At 47.4% G+C, this 22,883-nt stretch overlaps 1 protein-coding gene across 1 annotated transcript in view; it reads right to left on the reverse strand.

Moving 5' to 3' along the window:
• LOC142254433 (receptor-type tyrosine-protein phosphatase beta-like) overlaps window positions 1-22,883 on the reverse strand; it is a 262,642-nt gene that overhangs the window by 91,463 nt on the left and 148,296 nt on the right. The window contains exons 23-24 of the mRNA XM_075325478.1: window positions 18,375-18,632; window positions 17,663-17,932 (exon numbers count right to left, since the gene is read on the reverse strand). Coding sequence (XP_075181593.1) covers window positions 17,663-17,932; window positions 18,375-18,632 — 528 coding nt within the window. The remainder of the gene's footprint in view (window positions 1-17,662; window positions 17,933-18,374; window positions 18,633-22,883) is intronic.

Consider the following 22,883-nt stretch of genomic DNA (forward strand, 5'->3'; position numbering starts at 1 on the left):
AACAATGGTAGGCATCTATGAGACCCCCCCCATTTTATATCTGTAAGTGAAAAGAAATAAACACAAACACCCAAAAAGTCCTTTATTTGAAATAAAATACAAAAACCATTCACTTTCACCAATTTATTAACCCCAGGTCCGACGTAATCCACACAACGTCCCATAACTAATCCAGCTCTGCTACATCTGAAGGCACAACACAGAATATGACCGCCTGCTGTGAGCTTCAGGCAGAGACTGCGCTGCAGTAATGAGCGGTGACGTCACTCAGGTTTTTTGCTGTCACAACTGGAGGTTGCATGGTCCTCTACCTGTGATATAGTAGAGCCTCCTGTGAGGGAAATCCTGGGATATGAGGAGAAATTCTGATTTTCAGTCATGCCAGCCAGCACTCCATGATGTCACCCCCCTCCCTTCGCACACAGGAGATCCTGCTCAGATGTTCAGCATCTGGAAAGGTGTCGAATCCAATTACCCTGGCAGGCCAGAGGAAGACCCCCTGGGGGTTATGTCCATTCATCAAAGAGAGTGGGTGGGCAACTAGAAAAACAATGGGAGCTTCAAGAGACATCTAGGAAGCTCATCCCAGCAGAAGTTCATATTCCTGGCTCCGTCACATCATTATGATATTACCATTCGTCTGAGCCATACACCCCCTACATTGTTAAAATTGGGACTTCGAGCCGCATCTCTGCATACCCTCGAATTCTTTGTTGCGCCCTTGGGCGGCGAGATACAGACAACTGCGAGTAGGAGTCCGGTAGAGGAGTCATGCTTGGACTCAATATGCAGAGGGGACCCAGACGGATCTGATGACACCAGAACCGTCCCGATCGGACCTCCCAGTCCGGAGTTGTGGATAATATTTACTTTGGATATTATTTTAGACTCGAGGGGGAGTCCTCCCCTGTGAGGTCACTAAGGTAGGAGGGGACATGGATTAAACCAGTTTGATAAACCCAGTTCAGACATTTTTAGGTATTCTTTGCTCGGGGGTCAAGTGTGCTGCACACCTGTGAGAAAGTTCCTGGAACCCTGGTCTATGGCGCACCCCTGTGGCCAGACATCCATAATCCATTATTGTAATCCACATTGTAATCCATAACTTACTTGTAATTGTACTCTGACCTATATGTATATTCTGTAAATCCCATATTGTATATATTGTAGTTTCTAGTGTGGTTTAGGCCGATTAAAATCTATAATTAATCTTGGGCTGTTCTGTTATCTCGATCCTGAACTCCACGTCTGTGTGCTCGACACAATAGTTACCGTAATCGGTTGGTGGCAGCGAGTTTATGCCAAGGATCATTGTGGGGCAACCAGTGAGATTTGGGGAGGTTTATATATATTCCGTCCGCTGATGTCGGGGGAATATATACCTTACTCTCAACGGGAACCCTTCAATCATCAGCATAGTCGAATAGCGGCCTCCTTGCTTATTGGCGGGCAATTCCATAATTGGCCTGACTATAAGAGGGGCGCTAGAAAGCACGTCACGTGCTCTGTCTGTCGACAGGGTTGTGGAAAGGGGGGCTGTAGCTTCCGCTTCCTACCCCCCTGTTCGTGACACCTCCCATTACTAATATAGGACTTAGTGGCAGCTGTGCGCTGTTATTAACCCCTTATTACCCCAAATACCACAGCATCAGGGCAATCGGGATGAGCTGGGTAAAGTTATGACAATCCTGGGTGGCTGCAGGCTGTTATTTTTAAGCTGGAGGGGGGGGGAAAATAAGTCTGGGTCTCCTCAGCCTAAGAAAACCAGCCCCCAGCTATCAGGCTTTATCATGGCTTGGTATCGAAATTGGGGGGGGGGGGACCGAATTCCAGTTTTTAAAATTATTTATTTAAAAAAAAAGTCACGTGGTTCATCTTATTTTGATACACAGCAAAGATAAGCGCATGGCTGGGGGCTGCAAACTGTAGCCGTATGCTTTATCATGGCTGGATATCATAATATGGGGGGACCCAATGCCAATTTATTTATTTACTTATTTATATATCACAGGGTCTGTGATCACAAGCAGCCAGACACGCAGTCACACAGGCTGGGGATGCATCTGATTGCAACCAATCACAGACACCAGGACTGCTGGTGGACGGGGGAAGTAGTGAATATGTATGTGGCTAATAAGCGGCCCTGAAAAAAGAATGAGTGACCCGGAAGCAGTTACAGCCGCGCCGGGGACTCGGTAAGTATAGCGCGCTTGCTTAATTTTTCATTTATTTATTTATTTTTATTTCCCCAGTTGCCGGACCCTGATCATTAGCTGGAGTTCCATGAGAACTCCGGACCCGGGTCCAGCACCCAAATACTTTTGAAACCGTGCGCATCTGGACTTTTACAGTCCAGGTCCACCCATCACTAGTAACTGTGACTATCCCAGCACCTGAAATGAGTGTTACTGATGACGCTTCGTTTCAGAAAGGGGGAAGTGACTGCGGCCTCTGCCTTCGGATGACGTTTTGTTTCAGTATCCCAGCATGCACTGGCATTCTCAAACGAAGCACCATCAAAAAGGACTGGTGAAGTTGCGAGTTGGGGTAGTTTGTGTTAGACTAAGTTCTTGGGTGCTACCATTGCTGCGGTACTTATTAAACACCCCCACCCTGCCCGCCAGCAATGACCTCTAAAGTGTCAAATGAAAGTAAGGGTACGCTACACCCACCTCAGGCGAAGGGTAGGCCTCAGTGCGACTCTGGTAGAGGTGATCGGGGGAGGATAGTCGGTTCCTCTAAACGTGCGGGTCTGGAGTGTAAGTTGTGGAATGGTCAGGGAGACTCCTTTGTTGTTGGATCTGCTAGGAGTTCTTCCTTTACCACCCGGTGCATGTGTGTGAATAAACATCCAGGCCCAGACCTGTGCAAAAATGATCTTGTATGGGTGTTCACCAAGAACATCAGGTAGAAGTTTGTGTCTGGGGCACTAGGCTCAAAGTTGATCAGTCCCATTAGGGTTCTTAAAATTCTAAATCCTATGGCTGTTAGGCTAGAGTTAGGGGTACTTTGCACACTACAACATCGCAGGTGCGATGTCAGTGGGGTCAAATCGAAAGTGACGCACATCCGGCGTCGCTCTCGACATCGTAGTGTGTAAATTCTTTATGATACGATTAACGAGCGCAAAAGCGTCGTAATCGTATCATTGGTGTAGCGTCGGTCATTTCCATTAATTGTGAAATACCGATGTTACGATGTTGTTCCTCGTTCCTGCGGCAGCACAAATCGCTGTGTGTGAAGCCACAGGAGCGAGGAACATCTCCTTACCTGCCTCCACCGGCTATGCGGAAGGAAGGAGGTGGGCGGGATGTTTACGTCCCGCTCATCTCCGCGCCTCCGCATCTATTGGCCGTCGCTGTGACGCCGCACGACCCGCCCCCTTAGGAAGGAGGCAGGTCGCCGGCCAGAGCGACGTCGCAGGACAGGTGAGTGCGTGTGAAGCTGCCGTAGCGATAATGTTCACTACGGCAGCTATCACAAGATATCGCATCTGCGACAGGGGGCGGGGACTATCGCGCTCGGCATTGCTACAATCGGCTAGCGATGTCGCAGCGTGCAAAGTACCCCTTACACCACACCAGGAGGGGCCCATCTGGACAATATACGTCTCCTACCGGCGTCCTGCAGCTCACACCGGCAATGCAGAAGGAAGGAGGTGGGCGGGATGTTTATGTCCCACTCATCTCCGCCCCTCTGGTTCTATTGGCCGCCTGCCGTGTGACCTCGCTATGACGTCGCACGACCCTCCCCCTTAATAAGGAGGTGGTTCGCCGGCCAGAGCGACGTCGCAGTGTAACGGGGTGACAGGGGTGCCTCCGGCCTTGTAGTCGTGGCCCTCGGTATCAGGCTTACCCCTGGTTCCACCGTCACTATGGGGACAGGAGCTGACTTGGTGGGGCAGAGTGTGGTCGTGGTGCAGATGTTGTCCGGCGCACAAACACTCTTCAGGCAGGGTACAATGCGATGAACAAACATTCTTTTATTCTTCACAGTTAAAAGTCCAGACAAAGCAATCCGGTCAGCAATAAATCTGGCAGATGACAATTCCTGTGGAGCTGGGGACACCCTGACCAAACGTCACCTCGGGTGGGGATATGCCCTCCGTACTCTACTTCCTTCGGGCACCCACTATTCAGCCAAGCATACACCGGACCCACACCGGCAGAATAGGCTCTGAGGTTACGTCCACCTCCTTCTCTCCGGTGTCCCCTGCTGTTCTGCTCACACACTCTGCCCGACGTGCACACACTGCTGCCCCGGATGCTACTTCTCACAAAGTCCCGAACAAAGCCATAAAGGTGCTGAGACGCTTTCTTAGCTGGGGGAAGCCTGTCCTTGCGTCCCCTCCAGTGGTGATGTGCCTGACTACTCCACTTCGCCCGGCTCCCACTGCTGGCTACCCACAGTCCGGACCCACACCGGACTGCTTCACACTATGAGGTTCCGCTCGCTCCTTTTCTCACCGGCTTCCCTGATTTCCAGCTCCCTTCTTTCTTTCTTGCTTTCTGCCCACTCAGCTCCACACTCTGCCCCGGCTCTGCTGCTCCGCTCCTGTCCCCCAGACAACTGCTTGTCTTACACACTTCCTTTTTTCCTCCTAAGCTGCCAGCTCCTCCCCCTTCCCTGTCACTGTTACCAGGGGAACCACTCACTACACTGGCACCTAGGGAGTACCCTGACTCAGCATACATGCATACAACATAAAACATTTTTATTAATAACATTTCCGGGTTAACTATGCTCCCTTTTGCAGAGGGGTCTGCTCACCCACTGCATACCTCCCCTCTTAAAACCCGAGCCTCCCGGCACGGCTCTTACTTAAAACACACAGAAGCACGTAAAAGTCTGCAATACCGTCCACAATAGGCGCAGCCCCCACACAGAGGGTACCAGTGTGCCCAGTTCTGCCCCTCCGGACGGCCACCAGTGTGCGCAACTCTCCTCCTCTGGACGGCCACTAGTGTGCCCAGCTCTCCTCCTCTGGACGGCCACCAGTGTGCGCAGCTTTCCTCCCCTGGACGGCCACCAGTGTGCGCAGCTCTCCTCCTCTGGACGGCCACCAGTCCCGCGCCCGGCGGTTTCTGCAGCGCTCCCGGTCCTTCTTTCAACTAGCGCCCGGAGGCTTGGCAACAGCGCTCCCGGTCTTAGATGGGCGCCCGGAGGCTTGGCAACAGCGCTCCCGGTCTTAGATGGGGCGACTGCCCGTACAAACACACAGAAGGGAGCTCATCCCGTGAACTTTAAAAGAACTTCTGCCGGCTAAACGGCGCCGGACTTAAACAACAGATCAGCAGTGGTGACTTACTCTGGGGGCCAGGCCCTCTTCCCTTCCTCCGCTTGGGTCTGGATGTATGCCCCTAGGGATTGTCCCGGCTGCTGACGGATCCTCTGTAAGGACGCAGGGACGTAGGATGGCTCCACAGGCGCAGCTGCTGCAGCTCCTCTCGGTGGTGAAGGCGTCGCCGCCCCTGACAATCTTGCTGGTAACGGCGGCGGTGTCAATGCTGAGACTGGGTAGAGTGGAGACGGGTCCTCGTTTCCCGCTCTTAAACAGACTCCACCCCCAGCCTCACGCATCATCTTGACTCCTCCGCTGGGGTACTTCTTTTTCTTCTTCCGTGTCCTGGAGCTGGCGCCTCCCCTCTTTGGGCGGAGTACTCCGGCCTTCTTCTTCGGCACCGGCCAGCCCCAGGCTCTTCTTTTGGCGCCAATTCTGCGCGCGCCTTCTGTGTCTTCACAGACAACGGCCATCTTGCCGCCATCTTGTGCCCGGTCCTTCACCTCAGGCACCGTCTCCTCTTCCCACCATGGGACTGCAAATCTTCGCTGAGAGTCCGGATCAGGGGCCCTCGGCACCACTTGGTCTCCATCTTCTTGGAGCGGGTCCCCTGGCATACGATCCGGATCCTGCCGACTACGCCACATGTAACGGGGTGACAGGGGTGCCTCCGGCCTTGTAGTCGTGGCCCTCGGTATCAGGCTTACCCCTGGTTCCACCGTCACTATGGGGACAGGAGCTGACTTGGTGGGGCAGAGTGTGGTCGTGGTGCAGATGTTGTCCGGCGCACAAACACTCTTCAGGCAGGGTACAATGCGATGAACAAACATTCTTTTATTCTTCACAGTTAAAAGTCCAGACAAAGCAATCCGGTCAGCAATAAATCTGGCAGATGACAATTCCTGTGGAGCTGGGGACACCCTGACCAAACGTCACCTCGGGTGGGGATATGCCCTCCGTACTCTACTTCCTTCGGGCACCCACTATTCAGCCAAGCATACACCGGACCCACACCGGCAGAATAGGCTCTGAGGTTACGTCCACCTCCTTCTCTCCGGTGTCCCCTGCTGTTCTGCTCACACACTCTGCCCGACGTGCACACACTGCTGCCCCGGATGCTACTTCTCACAAAGTCCCGAACAAAGCCATAAAGGTGCTGAGACGCTTTCTTAGCTGGGGGAAGCCTGTCCTTGCGTCCCCTCCAGTGGTGATGTGCCTGACTACTCCACTTCGCCCGGCTCCCACTGCTGGCTACCCACAGTCCGGACCCACACCGGACTGCTTCACACTATGAGGTTCCGCTCGCTCCTTTTCTCACCGGCTTCCCTGATTTCCAGCTCCCTTCTTTCTTTCTTGCTTTCTGCCCACTCAGCTCCACACTCTGCCCCGGCTCTGCTGCTCCGCTCCTGTCCCCGAGACAACTGCTTGTCTTACACACTTCCTTTTTTCCTCCTAAGCTGCCAGCTCCTCCCCCTTCCCTGTCACTGTTACCAGGGGAACCACTCACTACACTGGCACCTAGGGAGTACCCTGACTCAGCATACATGCATACAACATAAAACATTTTTATTAATAACATTTCCGGGTTAACTATGCTCCCTTTTGCAGAGGGGTCTGCTCACCCACTGCAGCAGGGCAGGTGAGTGCATGTGAAGCTGCCGTAGTGATAATGTTCACTACGGCAGCTATCATCATGATATCGCAGCTGCGACGGGGGCGGGGACTATCGTGCATGGCATCGCAGCAACGGCTTGCGATGTCGTAGTGTGCAAAGTGCCCCTTACTCCCGGAACTAAACACCCATGACGTAGTCCACAAGTCCCTGCTCTAGAAGTGTGTGTTGCCCCCTACTAGTAAACGGAGGGACCTGTTCATATTGAAATGACAGTACAGTACCTATCTTGAGAGTCTGGAGGCCTCTCGTTAAGGGGTGGTACTGTCACAATCGTCTCCCTGCATGTTGAGACCACTGACAGCCTTTGGACTGGAGCCTGTCATCTGGCTCTCTTCATTTAAATGGGTTTCATTTCTCTTGTCACGAAAGTGGTTAAGTGCCAGTTTTGCTATTGCCGCTTTTAAAAGCAGTTCCTTCCTGAGTGATCAGCTGCACTTACTATGTAGTCATGCCATTCAGCTTTAAATAGTGGTGTATCCCAGCATTCCCTGCTGAAGATACAAAGCCATTTGTTCTCTGGCCGCATTGGTGTAAAGACCTGTGAAGGCTTGTTCCTGCATTTGGACTTTATCCTTTGTTGTTTTCCACTGTTCGTCTTTCCTTTCCCTGTGTGTATTAGTGCAGCGGTGGAGCTAGCGTCTACCACCAGCCAACACACTAGTCAGGGCCACTACAGGGTTTTCCTTAGGGTCTCAGGTTCCTGTTCGGCGACAGTTGAGGAACCTTTATAGGGCCTGCTTAGGAGTGTAGGGTCAGCGGCAGGTGAGTGCAGGAGGTGTTCCTCTAACCCATATCACTAGAGCTAGGGTCCACCGTTGTTATTGTGTCCCTGGTGTTACCCCCTACCTGTTGTACTGAAGTTTGTATTTTTGTCATGCGTCCAGACTTCGGTTGGTCTGAATGCGTCCGCCAAGTGTCAAAGCGTGACATCAGGAGAGAGAGGGTTGGCTAACTAGTGTAGCAGTGGGCTATTACTGGAGATGGATTTGCTTTTGGATGACCATACAGTAGCTCGTAAGTCCTGAAAGGTCCTGTGAGAGCACACACTGCACAGAGTAACTAAGCCACTGTCAATTCTGCAAGATTTAATTCACTGGACAAAAAACAGATCTCGTACATTATTGCATCTGGACTATTAGCAGTCATAGCAGGTTGCATATGATTTTAAGTTAAAAAATAATACATATATTCCTGACATCTGCATATATTGAACTCTATGTTTAGAAAAGTGTTAGTTTAAATGTGTGAACGTTGATATAAGATAGCAGCAATAGTTGACTTGTTTAAGGCTATGTGCGTTTCTTTGACGCTTCGTTTTTTTGCGTTTTTTGCCGCTAAAAACGCACAAAAATGCACCCACGGCAAAAAAGCGCAAAAAACGTACTGGTAAAAACGCATGCATTTTTACCGCGTTTTGGTGCCTTTTTGGCTGCATTTTGCTGCGTTTTTTATCTCTGCGTTTTTCCAGTGCATTGCATGGGGGGAAAACGCAGAAAAATGCAGATAAGAATTGACATGTCTATTTTTTTATAAGCTCAAAAACGCAGCTTAAAAAAAAAGTTTTGTGCAGACCGCAAACATGAAAACTCATAGACTTTGCTGGGGAAGCAATGTCATGCAGTTTTGAGCCCAAAAACGTACAAAAACGCACCAGAAAAACGTGCAAAAACGCCGCGAAAAACACACTGTGCGCACATAGCCTAAAAGAACTCCAAAGACATACTGATAAGAAAATGTAGATTGTGAGCCCCAATGGGGACAATTGTGATGATGTCTGTAAAGCGCTGTATGGTTAATGGCACTATACAGTATAAGCCAGTAAAATAAATAAACAAAAAAGCACATAGAACCTACTTGTATAGATGAATGTGGTGACCGGAGAGCTCGGATATCCCCGGACTCCGACTGTTACCACAGATATGGAGTAATTAGTCCCAGATACCAGGCTCTGGAGGGTGACATTTGTTGTGGGACTTGTCACAGATAAGTTAGTTGATGGAGATATCCCATAGCTTATATTATAGGACTTAGTCACACCGGCCATATTTACTGGCTCCAACCAGGATAATGTCAGGTTCTTTGTCCCAATTGTGCCAATTGTTAGATTTCGTGGTGGCGTTGGATCTGTGCAAAGAAAAAATTAACCCAACAAAATGTACTGAAAACAGAATATATTCTGAAAACCTTTTACAACACTAAAAAGCAAATGGATAATAAACTAAAGATGCTAAAAAAAAAATAACGGATTTATTTACTTAATTTTACAATTGCCTAGTCTGATCATGATTATGCTATAATATAGGACCTATATGGATGCAATCAATGTATAATTATGCACCGACAACAAGAAACACGGAGATCCCACATGGTATCATGCAGTGTCTAATTTTCAAAAATCTCTGCTTGGTAAATTGTATTGTTTAATGATAAAAAAGAAGTCTTATCAATGTGCACTTACTGCTGTACGTGTGTGAGAAATAATAAAAGGCTGAATAGATTTTATTTTCCATTAAGATACAGAACCTCATACAGGACATGAGTGCGGTGATACTCACACGTGGCCTCGGTCACTGATACAGACGTCTGGTTGCAGTTCCCACTCACTATCTGGACCGTGGCTGTATATTCTGTGCCCGGTGCTAATCCTGTGAAATTTGCTTGTGTGGTCGTATTAGATACTTTCTGTAGAACTCCTGACAGAATTGCATTGTAATAATCCACTTTTGCTTTCGCTGTAGCCGGAGTCCAATTCACAACCAGAGAAGTAACGGACTGGTTATTTACCACCGAGGAGATGGAAACTTGTTCAGCTCCTAATAGAAAAGATGTCAGGATTAATGACCGCTGACCGGGTATGTCCCTGTACAGATGTAGGAGGTGGCACTCATGTTTTAAATAATTTGAATATATTTTTTCAACTTTTATATTAACTGGAAGCTGGATCATTTTCCTCTATCTTTCTCAATTATATGATATGTACTGTCATTCATCAACACTTTTTTATGCACTTTATTATCCACTAGCTGTAGTACCCGGCATTGCCCGGGATAGTAACTGTTTCTCTGTCTCTCTCCCAATCTCTGTCTGTCTGACTGTGAGTCTGTCTCAGTGAGTCTGTCTCTGTATCCATGGGTGTCTGTCTCTATTCATGTCTGTGTGTCTGTGTCTATCTCTCTGTCTCTCTCTGTCTCTGTATCAGTCTGCCTCTCTCTATCTCAGTGTTTGTCTGTCTCTGTATCTGTCTGTCAGTCTTGTTCCAGGTCTGTCTCGTTCCAGGTCTGTCTCGTTCCCCATCTGTCTCGTTCCCAGTCTGTCTCGTTCCAGGTCTGTCTCGTTCCAGGTCTGTCTCGTTCCAGGTCTGTCTCGTTCCAGGTCTGTCTCGTTCCAGGTCTGTCTCGTTCCCGGTCTGTAAATTTCTCTTTTTCCTTGTCTCTGTCTCTTTTCATGTTTTTGTCTCTTTCCCTGTCTGTCTCTTTCCCTGTCTGTCTGTCTCTGTCTGCCTCTGTCTCTTTGACTGTCTGTCTCTTTCCCAGTCTGCCTCTTACTTTGTCTCTGTCTGTCTCTTTCTGTCACTCTCTATATCCATCTCCCTACTGACATCTTATTACTTCACAAAGAAGCTTCTTATACTAACAATTTCCTTTGTTCCTATAGCAACCAATTACAGCTCCTATTAATAACCTGATAGCTTGCAGCTCCATTGACTTTCATGGAGGCAGTTTTTTTGGAGAGTAACTGTAAATCGTGGGGTTTAATTTTCCCGTCAAAACATAGTCTGACGTTCCCTGAGTCACATGGGGTGTCTGTGCAAAATTTCGTGATTGTACATGCGACGGTGCTGATCCCTTTAGTAGACATACACACATACATACATACATACACATACACTCAGCTTTATATATTAGATATACACACACAAGTACAGTTAGGTCCAGAAATATTTGGACAGTGACACAATTTTCGCGAGTTGAGCTCTGCATGCCACCACATTGGATTTGAAATGAAACCTCTACAACAGAATTCAAGTGCAGATTGTAACATTTAATTTGAAGGTTTGAACAAAAATATCTGATAGAAATTGTAGGAATTGTACACATTTCTTTACAAACACTCCACATTTTAGGAGGTCAAAAGTAATTGCACAAATAAACCAAACCCAAACAAAATATTTTTATTTTCAATATTTTGTTGCGAATCCTTTGGAGGCAATCACTGCCTTGAGTCTGGAACCCATGGACATCACCAAACGCTGGGTTTCCTCCTTCTTAATGCTTTGCCAGGCCTTTACAGCCGCAGCCTTCAGGTCTTGCTTGTTTGTGGGTCTTTCCGTCTTAAGTCTGGATTTGAGCAAGTGAAATGCATGCTCAATTGGGTTAAGATCTGGTGATTTGACTTGGCCATTGCAGAATGTTCCACTTTTTTGCACTCATGAACTCCTGGGTAGCTTTGGCTGTATGCTTGGGGTCATTGTCCATCTGTACTATGAAGCGCCGTCCGATCAACTTTGCGGCATTTGGCTGAATCTGGGCTGAAAGTATATCCCGGTACACTTCAGAATTCATCCGGCTACTCTTGTCTGCTGTTATGTCATCAATAAACACAAGTGACCCAGTGCCATTGAAAGCCATGCATGCCCATGCCATCACGTTGCCTCCACCATGTTTTACAGAGGATGTGGTGTGCCTTGGATCATGTGCCGTTCCCTTTCTTCTCCAAACTTTTTTCTTCCCATCATTCTGGTACAGGTTGATCTTTGTCTCATCTGTCCAAAAAATACTTTTCCAGAACTGAGCTGGCTTCATGAGGTGTTTTTCAGCAAATTTAACTCTGGCCTGTCTATTTTTGGAATTGATGAATGGTTTGCATCTAGATGTGAACCCTTTGTATTTACTTTCATGGAGTCTTCTCTTTACTGTTGACTTAGAGACAGATACACCTACTTCACTGAGAGTGTTCTGGACTTCAGTTGATGTTGTGAACGGGTTCTTCTTCACCAAAGAAAGTATGCGGCGATCATCCACCACTGTTGTCATCCGTGGACGCCCAGGCCTTTTTGAGTTCCCAAGCTCACCAGTCAATTCCTTTTTTCTCAGAATGTACCCGACTGTTGATTTTGCTACTCCAAGCATGTCTGCTATCTCTCTGATGGATTTCTTCTTTTTTTCAGCCTCAGGATATTCTGCTTCACCTCAATTGAGAGTTCCTTAGACCACATGTTGTCTGGTCACAGCAACAGCTTCCAAATGTAAAACCACACACCTGTAATCAACCCCAGACCTTTTAACTACTTCATTGATTACAGGTTAACGAGGGAGACGCCTTCAGAGTTAATTGCAGCCCTTAGAGTCCCTTGTCCAATTACTTTTGGTCCCTTGAAAAAGAGGAGGCTATGCATTACAGAGCTATGATTCCTAAACCCTTTCTCCGATTTGGATGTGAAAACTCTCATATTGCAGCTGGGAGTGTGCACTTTCAGCCCATATTATATATATAATTGTATTTCTGAACATGTTTTTGTAAACAGCTAAAATAACAAAACTTGTGTCACTGTCCAAATATTTCTGGACCTAACTGTATATTATATGTTTGTCCAGATATTATATATATTCTCATGTTGTACTCCTGAATTTTAGGACATATAATATACCTTATATGACTAAGTATTTGGATATACAACCTTTTTTACTCATTGGTTTGTGTTTCTATTATTTTTCTTTTGTGTTTCTATTGGTTTCTGTTTGTCATTGGTATATTTGGACCCTTTCTGAGTCATCTGCTTTTTAAACACTCATTTTAAATTTTAATTAAAATTATTTTTTAACATATAGGAAACTTTCATTTAAAAAAAAATTAACAGTTTATGCAAACCTGTGCAGATGGGTGATAGTGACACCGGGTCGGATTCGGTGCTGTTATCGGCAGCTCTTGTATAGACCAGGAATGTATATGTTTCTCCCGATGTCAGATTCATTATTGTCGCTGATTCATTTGTCACTAGTATATTATTCACTATTGTGGCTGATGAGGTGACATTGGTCTGGACTCTGTATCTGTAAGACGCCTGATACTCATCAGGTCTACTCCACGCCAGAGACACAGAATATAAGGACACGTTAGTGATGAGAAGAGATTTCACCGATATCGGTTCTGAAATAAACAAAATACAAACAATCAGCGCAGACACAGAATGATAGAGCAGCGTGTAGTATTATCGAATAGTATCCACTGCCCAAAACATGAAAAAAGAAGAAGAGCTGCAGGAGAGGAGAGAGCAGACGTCAGATCACATATGTCACATCCAGAGGGTGTATCACTTGTTAGCAGTGAAAACGTTATGCGCCAAGGTTAGGATTGCATTGCTTCCATTTCATAATCTGAACATGCCCATAGACTCCTATTATGCCAATATCTATTTTGCCATCCATCATGCAGAAATATGTTAAGATTTTATTATAACCTCCTCCATATTTTCTTTCTTCCAAGGAAGTACTCCCAGCAAGAATGTAACGCCCTAATCCTTTCTAAACATCGATGTGATGTAGTTTTAAGAGCATTAACCCCTTAACAACATATGACTTAGATGCCTCCTAAAGAAATTGGCAGTGCAGTGAAACGCGCGTCGAGGTGGGGGTGGCATCTTTTGCAGTGCTGCACAGGACTAATAGAATCAACAAATAGATGGTTACATCTATGTAACACCAACCTAATGGGGTGGATGTAATATATAGGGGCAGTATGTCCTAAATCTAAAATACCCCTGAGGTTTATGATGTGTATTTTACATAGAACCACTTGTGGATGCTAGCTATCTATTACTTAATGACCTGCTATGAGACATTTGATTTATGCCACTCGTGGTCTTTTTGTTATATGTGGTATGTGATCATCATTGGCCACTTCAGCTATACCTTTAAACTGTTGCAGCAACTGCATTAAATGTACCACCCTTTGTGGTGCGGCTCTTTATCCCCCCAATATCCAAATATATGTTAGCCTATGTATAATGAAATTCTTTTATTGTTTGCCCTGGCACTTTGTATAATAAATTTTCTATTTTGAATATCATAATCTGTGATTCCTGAGTGTTTTGTAGGTTGTAATTGTTGGTGATAGGAATCAATTCATGAAGTTGAGAGGCCACCTATAGGTAATATAACATACAGTTACGTCATATGTCATGCCCCTGACTTTGATGCGGGTTCATGCGCCAAGCCCACATCTTTCCCGGCAGATGATAGCTGAATTATTCAGCCATAACCTGCCTCTAACAGCCGTGGGTGGAGCAGACTCTACCCGCAGTTATTAACCTGTTAAATTCCGCTGCCAACCTCTGATAGGCCGGCAGGGCGGGCGTATCATTCCACGCGCCTGTGATTTGATCGTTTTAAAAATATGAAAAACAAAAAAGAAAAATTCAAATCATCCCCCTTTGGTCCTATTAAAAATAAAGCACTAATAAAAAAAAACAACAACACACATTTGGTATTGCTGCATTTGTAAGTCTGATCTATCGAAATATAAAATAAATTATTCCAACCCTATGGCTCAGTCTCTGCCTGAAGCTCACAGCGGGCGTCCATATTCTATGGCCGCGTGTTGCGCCTTCAGATGTAGTAGAGCTGGAATCGTTGTGGGATCTCATGTGGATTAAGTCGGACCTTGTTGTTTTGGGGTTAATAAAAGAGATGAAAGAGGGTGTTTTTTTGTATATCGAGTAAAGGATTTTGGGGGTTTTTGTATTCCGTTATTTTCCCTTACAAATTAGTAATAAGGAGGGGGGTCTCAAATGCCTTCTATTACTAATCTAGGGCTTAGTGGCAACTGTGGGCTGTTATTAACCACAAATTATCCTAATTACCACCGCACCAGGGCAATCGTGATGAGCTGGGTAAAGTTCTTGGATTGTCACATCTAAAGGATGCGACAATCTTGGGCAATGCAGGCTGCTATTTTTAGGCTGGGGGCACAATAAGCATGGTTCTCCCCAGCATGAGAATACCAGCCCCCAGCTGTCAATCTTTATCATGGCTAAGTATCAAAATTGGGGGGACCGCACGCTGTTTTTTTTAAAATTATTTATAAAAATAAAAAAAAAAGCTGCATGCGGTTCTGCTTATTTTGATACACAGCCAAGATAAGTGCATGGCTGCAGCCTGTAGCCGTGTGTTTTAGCATGGTGGGTTATCATAATATGGAGGGACCCTATGCCAGTTTATTTATTTATGTACAACAATAATGTCAGTCAGGGACTGCAATCGCAAGAAGCCAGACACGCTGTCACACTGGCTGGGTGCGTGTCTGACTGCAACCAATCGAAGACGTCAGGACTGCCGGAGGGCGGGGGGAAGTAATGAATATGTATGAGGCTAATAAGTGGCCCCAGAAGAAGAATGAGCCACCCGGAAGCAGCTACAGCCGCGCCGGAAACTTTCTAAGCAGAACGCGCTTGCTTTATTGTTTATTTAATTTTATTATTTCTTAAGTTGCCGGACCCGATTATTAGCCAGATACTTTTGAAGCTGTGCGCATCTGGACTTTTACAGTCCGGGTCCACCCATCACTAGTAACTATGATTAGCCCAGCCCCTGAAATGAGTCTCACTGATGACGCTTTGTTTCAGGGAGAGGGCAGTGGCTGCGACAATGACTGCAGCCTCTGCCATCGGATGACGTTTTGTTTAAGTATCCCAGCATGCACTGGGATTCTCAAACGAAGCACCATCAAAATGGAACTAGGAAAACAAAAATACATTAGCACATTGGGTAAAGACGGAAGGATAGGGAATTTTTAATGCAAGTATATTAGAAAACTGTTTAGATTTTGGCATTAAATAGATAAGGATTTAGACGAACCTTTCTTTAGTCTTCACACCACCCCTTTAAGCCTGCTATTTCCAGGTATCAGATTAATAATTATTATTTTTATAAATACTAGCAGTGCAGGAGTTAACCTCATACACATTAAATCAACATTGTCTGAACCCACATTTTTGCTGGAATCTCCGATCATCTAATATGTATAGAGGCCGGGCGACTAACCTCCAAAAGATGCTGTTGGGAGAAAGGAAAATTCGGGAAGCTGGATTTCACCCACTCATCCTTTTGATCTCAGTGAGATAAGCTGTCAAAGGAGTCTGGCAATGGGTCTGTCAGGAGCTCTCTGCTGGTCAAATTGTTCTCCATATGGGGACTCAGCAGAGAGCTGTTGGCTAACTAGTGTGGCAGTGGGCTATTACAGGAGATTGACCATACAGTAGCTCCTAAGTCCTGATGTTGGTATATGCAACAGTCAAGGACTTCTTTGTATATGTGAAGGAGGACTTTATGCTGATCTAACAGTAGATGGCGATATTGTGTAAAGTTTCCTTTCTCACTGTAATTGTAAAAAGTCTTTTTTGTTTTTCTTCCTGGTTTTGGTTTCTCTTCCTGATGCAATGCTATATGACTATGCATATCATTACCTCATGGTCCAAGGAGTAAAGAGCTTGTTATTCCATGTAATCAGCTCTGTGAACTTTCTTCTACACCTGGGAAGCTAGAAGCTGTGCAACACCTGAAAGGTCCTGGGAAAGCACACACTGCACAGACTACCTAAGCCATGTGTATACATGTCTGTATTATTTGTGCACTGTCAATTCTGTAAGATCTGATTATTCACTGAGCAGAAAACAGATCTTGTACAATATATGTTTATATGCCAAGATCTTTGATAAGCACTGGGCTCAGGTTCTCCTACTTTCTGCATCTGGACTATTAGCAGCCATAGCAGGTTGCATATGTTTTTAAGTTGAAAAAGTATCTACTTGTGCAAAAATAATATATATATTCCTGACATCTGCATATACTGAACGCTATGTTTAGATAAGTGTTAGTCTAAATCTCTAAACTTTTATATAAAATATGGGCAATAGTTCACTTGTTTAAAAGAACTCCAAAGACATAGTGATAAGAAAATGTAGATTGTGAGCCCCAATGGGGACAGTGATGATGATGTCTGTAAAGCGCTGTGTGATTAATGGCACTATATAAGGCCTCCGACACACTCACGTGAAAATCACGCACATGCCGAGAGACACGTATTTCCCCTGCGTGTTGCGTGCAGGTAAATACGTGTCTCTGGTACGTGCGGGCCACGTGTGTTCTCCGCATGCTATCCGTGATAACATACGGAGAACAGGTTATTTGCATACTCACGTGGTCCACAGTGCTGTCCGTGGTGCTGATCTTCGGTCTCCAGCCCTCCCGTCTCCCCGCTGCTTCCGGCCGCAGTGAAGTGAATATTAAATGAGAATAATGAGCGGCGGTCGGCAGCAAGTGACACCAGCGGCAGAGACAGGAGGGCAGAAGAAGGTAAGTTAAGGGTATTTTTTTTTTCACTGACACGTGTGTTTTCTCCGGCGCGTGTCACACGGAACCGCATCCACACTACACTCGTGTGGTATGGGTGTGGGCCGTGTAACAGCCGTGCTGCCAGAGAAAACACCGACATGTCAGCGTGTAGAAAAACGCACACTGGTACAAACGCACATGGACACACGTTCCGTGTGGTTTTACGTGTGTATGCCTGCTACAATAGGGTAGCATTGCTGTACGTGTCTCTGTGCCGCCGGTATATGTAAAAAATGGCAAACACGTCCCGGCGGCACGGATGTGTGTCGCAGGCCTAAGCGAGTAAAATAAATAAACAAAAAAGCACATAGAACCTACTTGTATAGACGGACGTGGTGACCGGAGAGCTCTGATACCCCCGGACTCCGACTGTTACCACAGATATGGAGTAATTAGTCCCAGATATCAGGCTCTGGAGGGTGACATTTGTTGTGGGACTTGTCACAGATAAGTTAGTTGATGGAGATATCCCATAGCTTATATTATAGGACTTAGTCACACCGGTCATATTTACTGGATCCAACCAAGATAATGTCAGGTTCTTTGTCCCAATTGTGCTAATTGTTAGATTTCGTGGTTGCGTTGGATCTGTGCAAAGAAAAAAATAACCCAACAAAATGTACTGAAAACAGAATATCCAGAAAACATTTTAAAACACTCAAAAGCAAATGGATAATAAACTAAAGATGCTAAAAAAAATAACGGATTTATTTACTTAGGCCTTAATTTTACAATTGCCTAGTCTGATCACGATTATGCTATAATATAGGACCTATATGGATGCAATCAATGTATAATTATGCACCGACAACAAGAAACACGGAGATCCCACATGGTATCATGCAGTGTCTAATTTGCAAAAATCTCTGCTTGGTAAATTGTATTGTTTAATGATAAAAAAAGAAGTCTAATCCACGTGCACTTACTGCTGTACGTGTGTGAGAAATAATAAAAGGCTGGATAGAATGTTTTGGGTTTTTTATATTAAGATGTAGACCCTCATACAGGACATGAGTGCGGTGATACTCACACGTGGCCTCGGTCACCGATACAGACGTCTGGTTGCAGTTCCCACTCACTATCTGGACCGTGGCTGTATATTCTGTGCCCGGTGCTAATCCTGTGAAATTTGCTTGTGTGGTCGTATTAGATACTTTCTGTATAACTCCTGACAGAATTGCATTGTAATAATCCACTTTTGCTTTCGCTGTAGCCAGAGTCCAATTCACAAGCAGAGAAGTAACAGACTGGTTATTTACCACCGAGGAGATGGAAACTTGTTCAGCGCCTAACAGAAAAGATGTCAGGATTAATGACCACTGACCGGGTATGTACCTGTACAGATGTAGGAGATGGCTAACCCCCCCACCCCATAATGTACATTTTGCTGATTGTCTTGTATTTTGTGCATATGGGATAAAGCGATGCAAATTAATATATTATATATACGTACTAGTAAAGAAGGGAATTTTGTTTGCTTACCGTAAATTCCTTTTCTTCTAGCTCCTATTGGGAGACCCAGACAATTGGGTGTATAGCTTCTGCCTCCGGAGGCCACACAAAGTGTTACACTTAAAAAAGTGTAACCCCTCCCCTCTGCCTATACACCCTCCCGTGGATCACGGGCTCCTCAGTTTTGGTGCAAAAGCAGGAAGGAGGAAACTTATAAATTGGTCTAAGGTAAATTCAATCCGAAGGATGTTCGGAGAACTGAAAACCATGAACCAAAAGAACAATTCAACATGAACAACATGTGTACACAAAAGAACAACCAGCCCGAAGGGCACAGGGGCGGGTGCTGGGTCTCCCAATAGGAGCTAGAAGAAAAGGAATTTACGGTAAGCAAACAAAATTCCCTTCTTCTTTGTCGCTCCATTGGGAGACCCAGACAATTGGGACGTCCAAAAGCAGTCCCTGGGTGGGTAAAAGAATACCTCGATAAAAAGAGCCGAAAACGACCCCCTCTTACAGGTGGGCAACCGCCGCCTGAAGGACTCGCCTACCTAGACTGGCGTCTGCCGAAGCATAGGTATGCACCTGATAGTGTTTCGTGAAAGTGTGCAGACTAGACCAGGTAGCTGCCTGACACACCTGCTGAGCCGTAGCCCGGTGCCGCAATGCCCAGGACGCACCCACGGCTCTGGTAGAATGGGCTTTCAGCCCCAAAGGAAGCGGAAGCCCAGAAGAACGGTAGGCTTCAAGAATCGGTTCCTTGATCCACCGAGCCAAGGTTGACTTGGAAGCCTGCGAACCCTTACGCTGGCCAGCGACAAGGACAAAGAGGGCATCTGAACGGCGCAGGGGCGCCGTGCGAGACACGTAGAGCCGGAGTGCTCTCACCAGATCTAATGAGTGCAAATCCTTTTCACATTGGTGAATTGGATGAGGGCAAAATGAAGGTAAGGAGATATCCTGATTGAGATGAAAAGGGGATACCACCTTAGGGAGAAATTCCGGGACCGGACGCAGAACCACCTTATCCTGGTGAAAAACCAGGAAGGGGGCTTTGCATGACAGCGCTGCCAGCTCCGACACTCTACGGAGCGATGTAACTGCCACTAGAAATGCCACCTTCTGCGAAAGACGTGACAAAGAGACATCCCGCAGCGGCTCGAAAGGTGGTTTCTGAAGAGCCGTTAGCACCCTGTTAAGGTCCCAGGGTTCCAGTGGACGCTTGTAAGGTGGGACTATGTGGCAAACTCCCTGCAGGAACGTGCGGACCTGCGGAAGCCTGGCTAGACGCTTTTGAAACAATACGGATAGCGCCGATACTTGTCCCTTGAGAGAGCCGAGAGACAAACCCTTGTCCATTCCGGATTGAAGGAATGAAAGAAAAGTGGGTAAGGCAAACGGCCAGGGGGTAAAACCATTATCAGAGCGCCAGGATAAGAAGATCCTCCAAGACCTGTGATAGATCTTGGCGGACGTTGGTTTCCTGGCCTGTCTCATAGTGGCAATGACATCTTGAGATAACCCTGAGGACGCTAGGAGCCAGGACTCAATGGCCACACAGTCAGGTTGAGGGCCGCAGAATTCAGATGGAAAAACGGCCCTTGTGACAGCAAGTCTGGGCGGTCTGGGAGCGCCCACGGTTGACCCACCGTGAGATGCCACAGATCCGGGTACCACGACCGCCTCGGCCAATCTGGGGCGACGAGAATGGCGCGACGACAGTCGGACCTGATTTTCCGCAGCACTCTGGGCAGCATCGCCAGAGGAGGAAATACATAGGGCAGTCGAAACTGCGACCAATCCTGAACTAATGCATCCGCCGCCAGAGCTCTGTGATCTTGAGACCGGGCCATGAATGCCGGGACTTTTGTTGTTGTGCCGTGACGCCATGAGATCGACGTCCGGCGTTCCCCAGCGGCGACAGATCTCTCGAAACACGTCTGGGTGAAGAGACCATTCCCCCGCGTCCATGCCCTGTCAACTGAGAAAATCTGCTTCCCAGTTTTCTAAGCCCGGGATGTGAACTGCGGAGATGGTGGAAGCTGTGGCTTCCACCCACTGCAGAATCCGTCGGACTTCCTGGAAGGCTTGACGACTGCGAGTGCCGCCTTGGTGGTTGATGTATGCGACGGCAGTGGCGTTGTCTGACTGGATCCGGATCTGCCTGCCCTCCAGCCACCGATGAAAGGCCAATAGGGCTAGATACACTGCCCTTATCTCCAGAATATTGATCTGAAGGGATGACTCTATCGGAGTCCAGGTTCCCTGAGCCCTGTGGTGGAGAAAAACCGCCCCCCACCCTGACAGGCTCGCGTCCGTGGTGACCACAGCCCAGGTGGGGGGTAGGAAGGATTTTCCCTGCGACAGAGAATTGGGAAGGAGCCACCACTGAAGTGACATCTTGGTTGCAAGGGAAAGAGAGACGTTCCTGTCGAGGGAAGTCGACCTCCTGTCCCATTTGCGGAGAATGTCCCACTGGAGTGGCCGCAGATGGAATTGCGCGAAGGGCACTGCCTCCATCGCTGCCACCATCTTCCCCAGGAAGTGCATGAGGCGCCTCAAGGGGTGTGACTGACCCCGAAGAAGAGATTGCACCCCTGCCTGCAGCGAAAGCTGTTTGTCCAGCGGTAGCATGACTACTGCTGACTGAGTATGAAACTCCATCCCAAGGTACGTCAGTGATTGGGTCGGTGTCAAGTTGGATTTTGGGAAGTTGATGATCCACCCAAACTGCTGGAGAGTCGCCAGAGCGACGGAAAGGCTGTTTTGACACGCCATCTGAGAGGGTGCCCTGACCAGAAGATCGTCTAAGTAGGGAATCACCGAGTGGCCCTGAGAGTGTAGGACCGCCACAACCGATGCCATGACCTTGGTGAACACCCTTGGGGCTGTCGCCAGGCCGAAAGGCAAAGCCACGAACTGAAGGTGTTCGTCCCCGATGGCGAAACGCAAAAAGCGTTGATGTTCGGGTGCGATCGGCACATGGAGATAAGCATCCTTGATGTCGATCAATGCTAGGAAGTCTCCTTGTGACATCGAAGCGATGACCGAGCGGAGAGATTCCATCCGAAACCGTCTGGTGCTCACATGTCTGTTGAGCAGTTTGAGGTCCAGAACGGGACGGAACGAGCCGTCCTTCTTTGGCACCACAAACAAGTTGGAGTAAAAGCCGCGACCGTGTTCCTGGGGGGGAACAGGGATCACAACTCCTTCTGTCTTCAGAGCGTTCACCGCCTGAAAAAGTGCATCGGCTCGCTCGGGGGGCGGAGAGGTTCTGAAGAAACGAGTCGGGGGACGAGAGCTGAACTCTATCCTGTAACCGTGAGACAGAATGTCTCTCACCCATCGGTCTTGAACATGTGGCCACCAGGCGTCGCAAAAGCGGGAGAGCCTGCCACCGACCGAGGATGCGGTTCGGGGATGCCGAGAGTCATGAGGAGGCCGCCTTGGAAGCAGTGCCTCCTGCGGCCTTTTGGGGGCGTGACTTGGACCGCCACGCATAGGAGTTCCTCTGGCCTTTCTCCGGCCTGCTGGACGAAGAGGATTGGGGCTTGGCGGAGGGACGAAAGGACCGAAACCTCAATTGTATTTTCCGTTGCTGAGGTCTCTTCGGTTTGGACTGGGGTAAGGAGGAGTCCTTTCCCTTGGATTCCTTAATAATCTCATCCAATCGTTCGCCAAACAAGCGGTCGCCAGAAAACGGCAAACCGGTTAAGAACCTCTTGGAAGCCGAGTCTGCCTTCCATTCGCGCAGCCACATGGCCCTGCGGACTGCCACAGAGTTAGCGGATGCCACCGCTGTACGGCTAGCAGAGTCTAGAACTGCGTTCATGGCGTAGGAAGAAAAGGCTGACGCCTGAGAAGTCAAAGACGCAACCTGCGGAGCAGAATTACGTGTGACCGCAGTAATCTCAGCCAGACAAGCTGAGATAGCTTGGAGTGCCCACACGGCTTCAAAAGCCCGGGCAAAAGACGCGCCCGTGGCTTCATAGATGGATTTCACCAGGAGCTCTATCTGCCTGTCAGTGGCATCCTTTAGCGATGAGCCATCTGCAACCGATACCACAGATCTAGCCGCCAATCTAGA

Source organism: Anomaloglossus baeobatrachus, chromosome 10, assembly GCF_048569485.1.
Source record: "Anomaloglossus baeobatrachus isolate aAnoBae1 chromosome 10, aAnoBae1.hap1, whole genome shotgun sequence".
NCBI classification, from domain to species: domain Eukaryota; kingdom Metazoa; phylum Chordata; class Amphibia; order Anura; family Aromobatidae; genus Anomaloglossus; species Anomaloglossus baeobatrachus.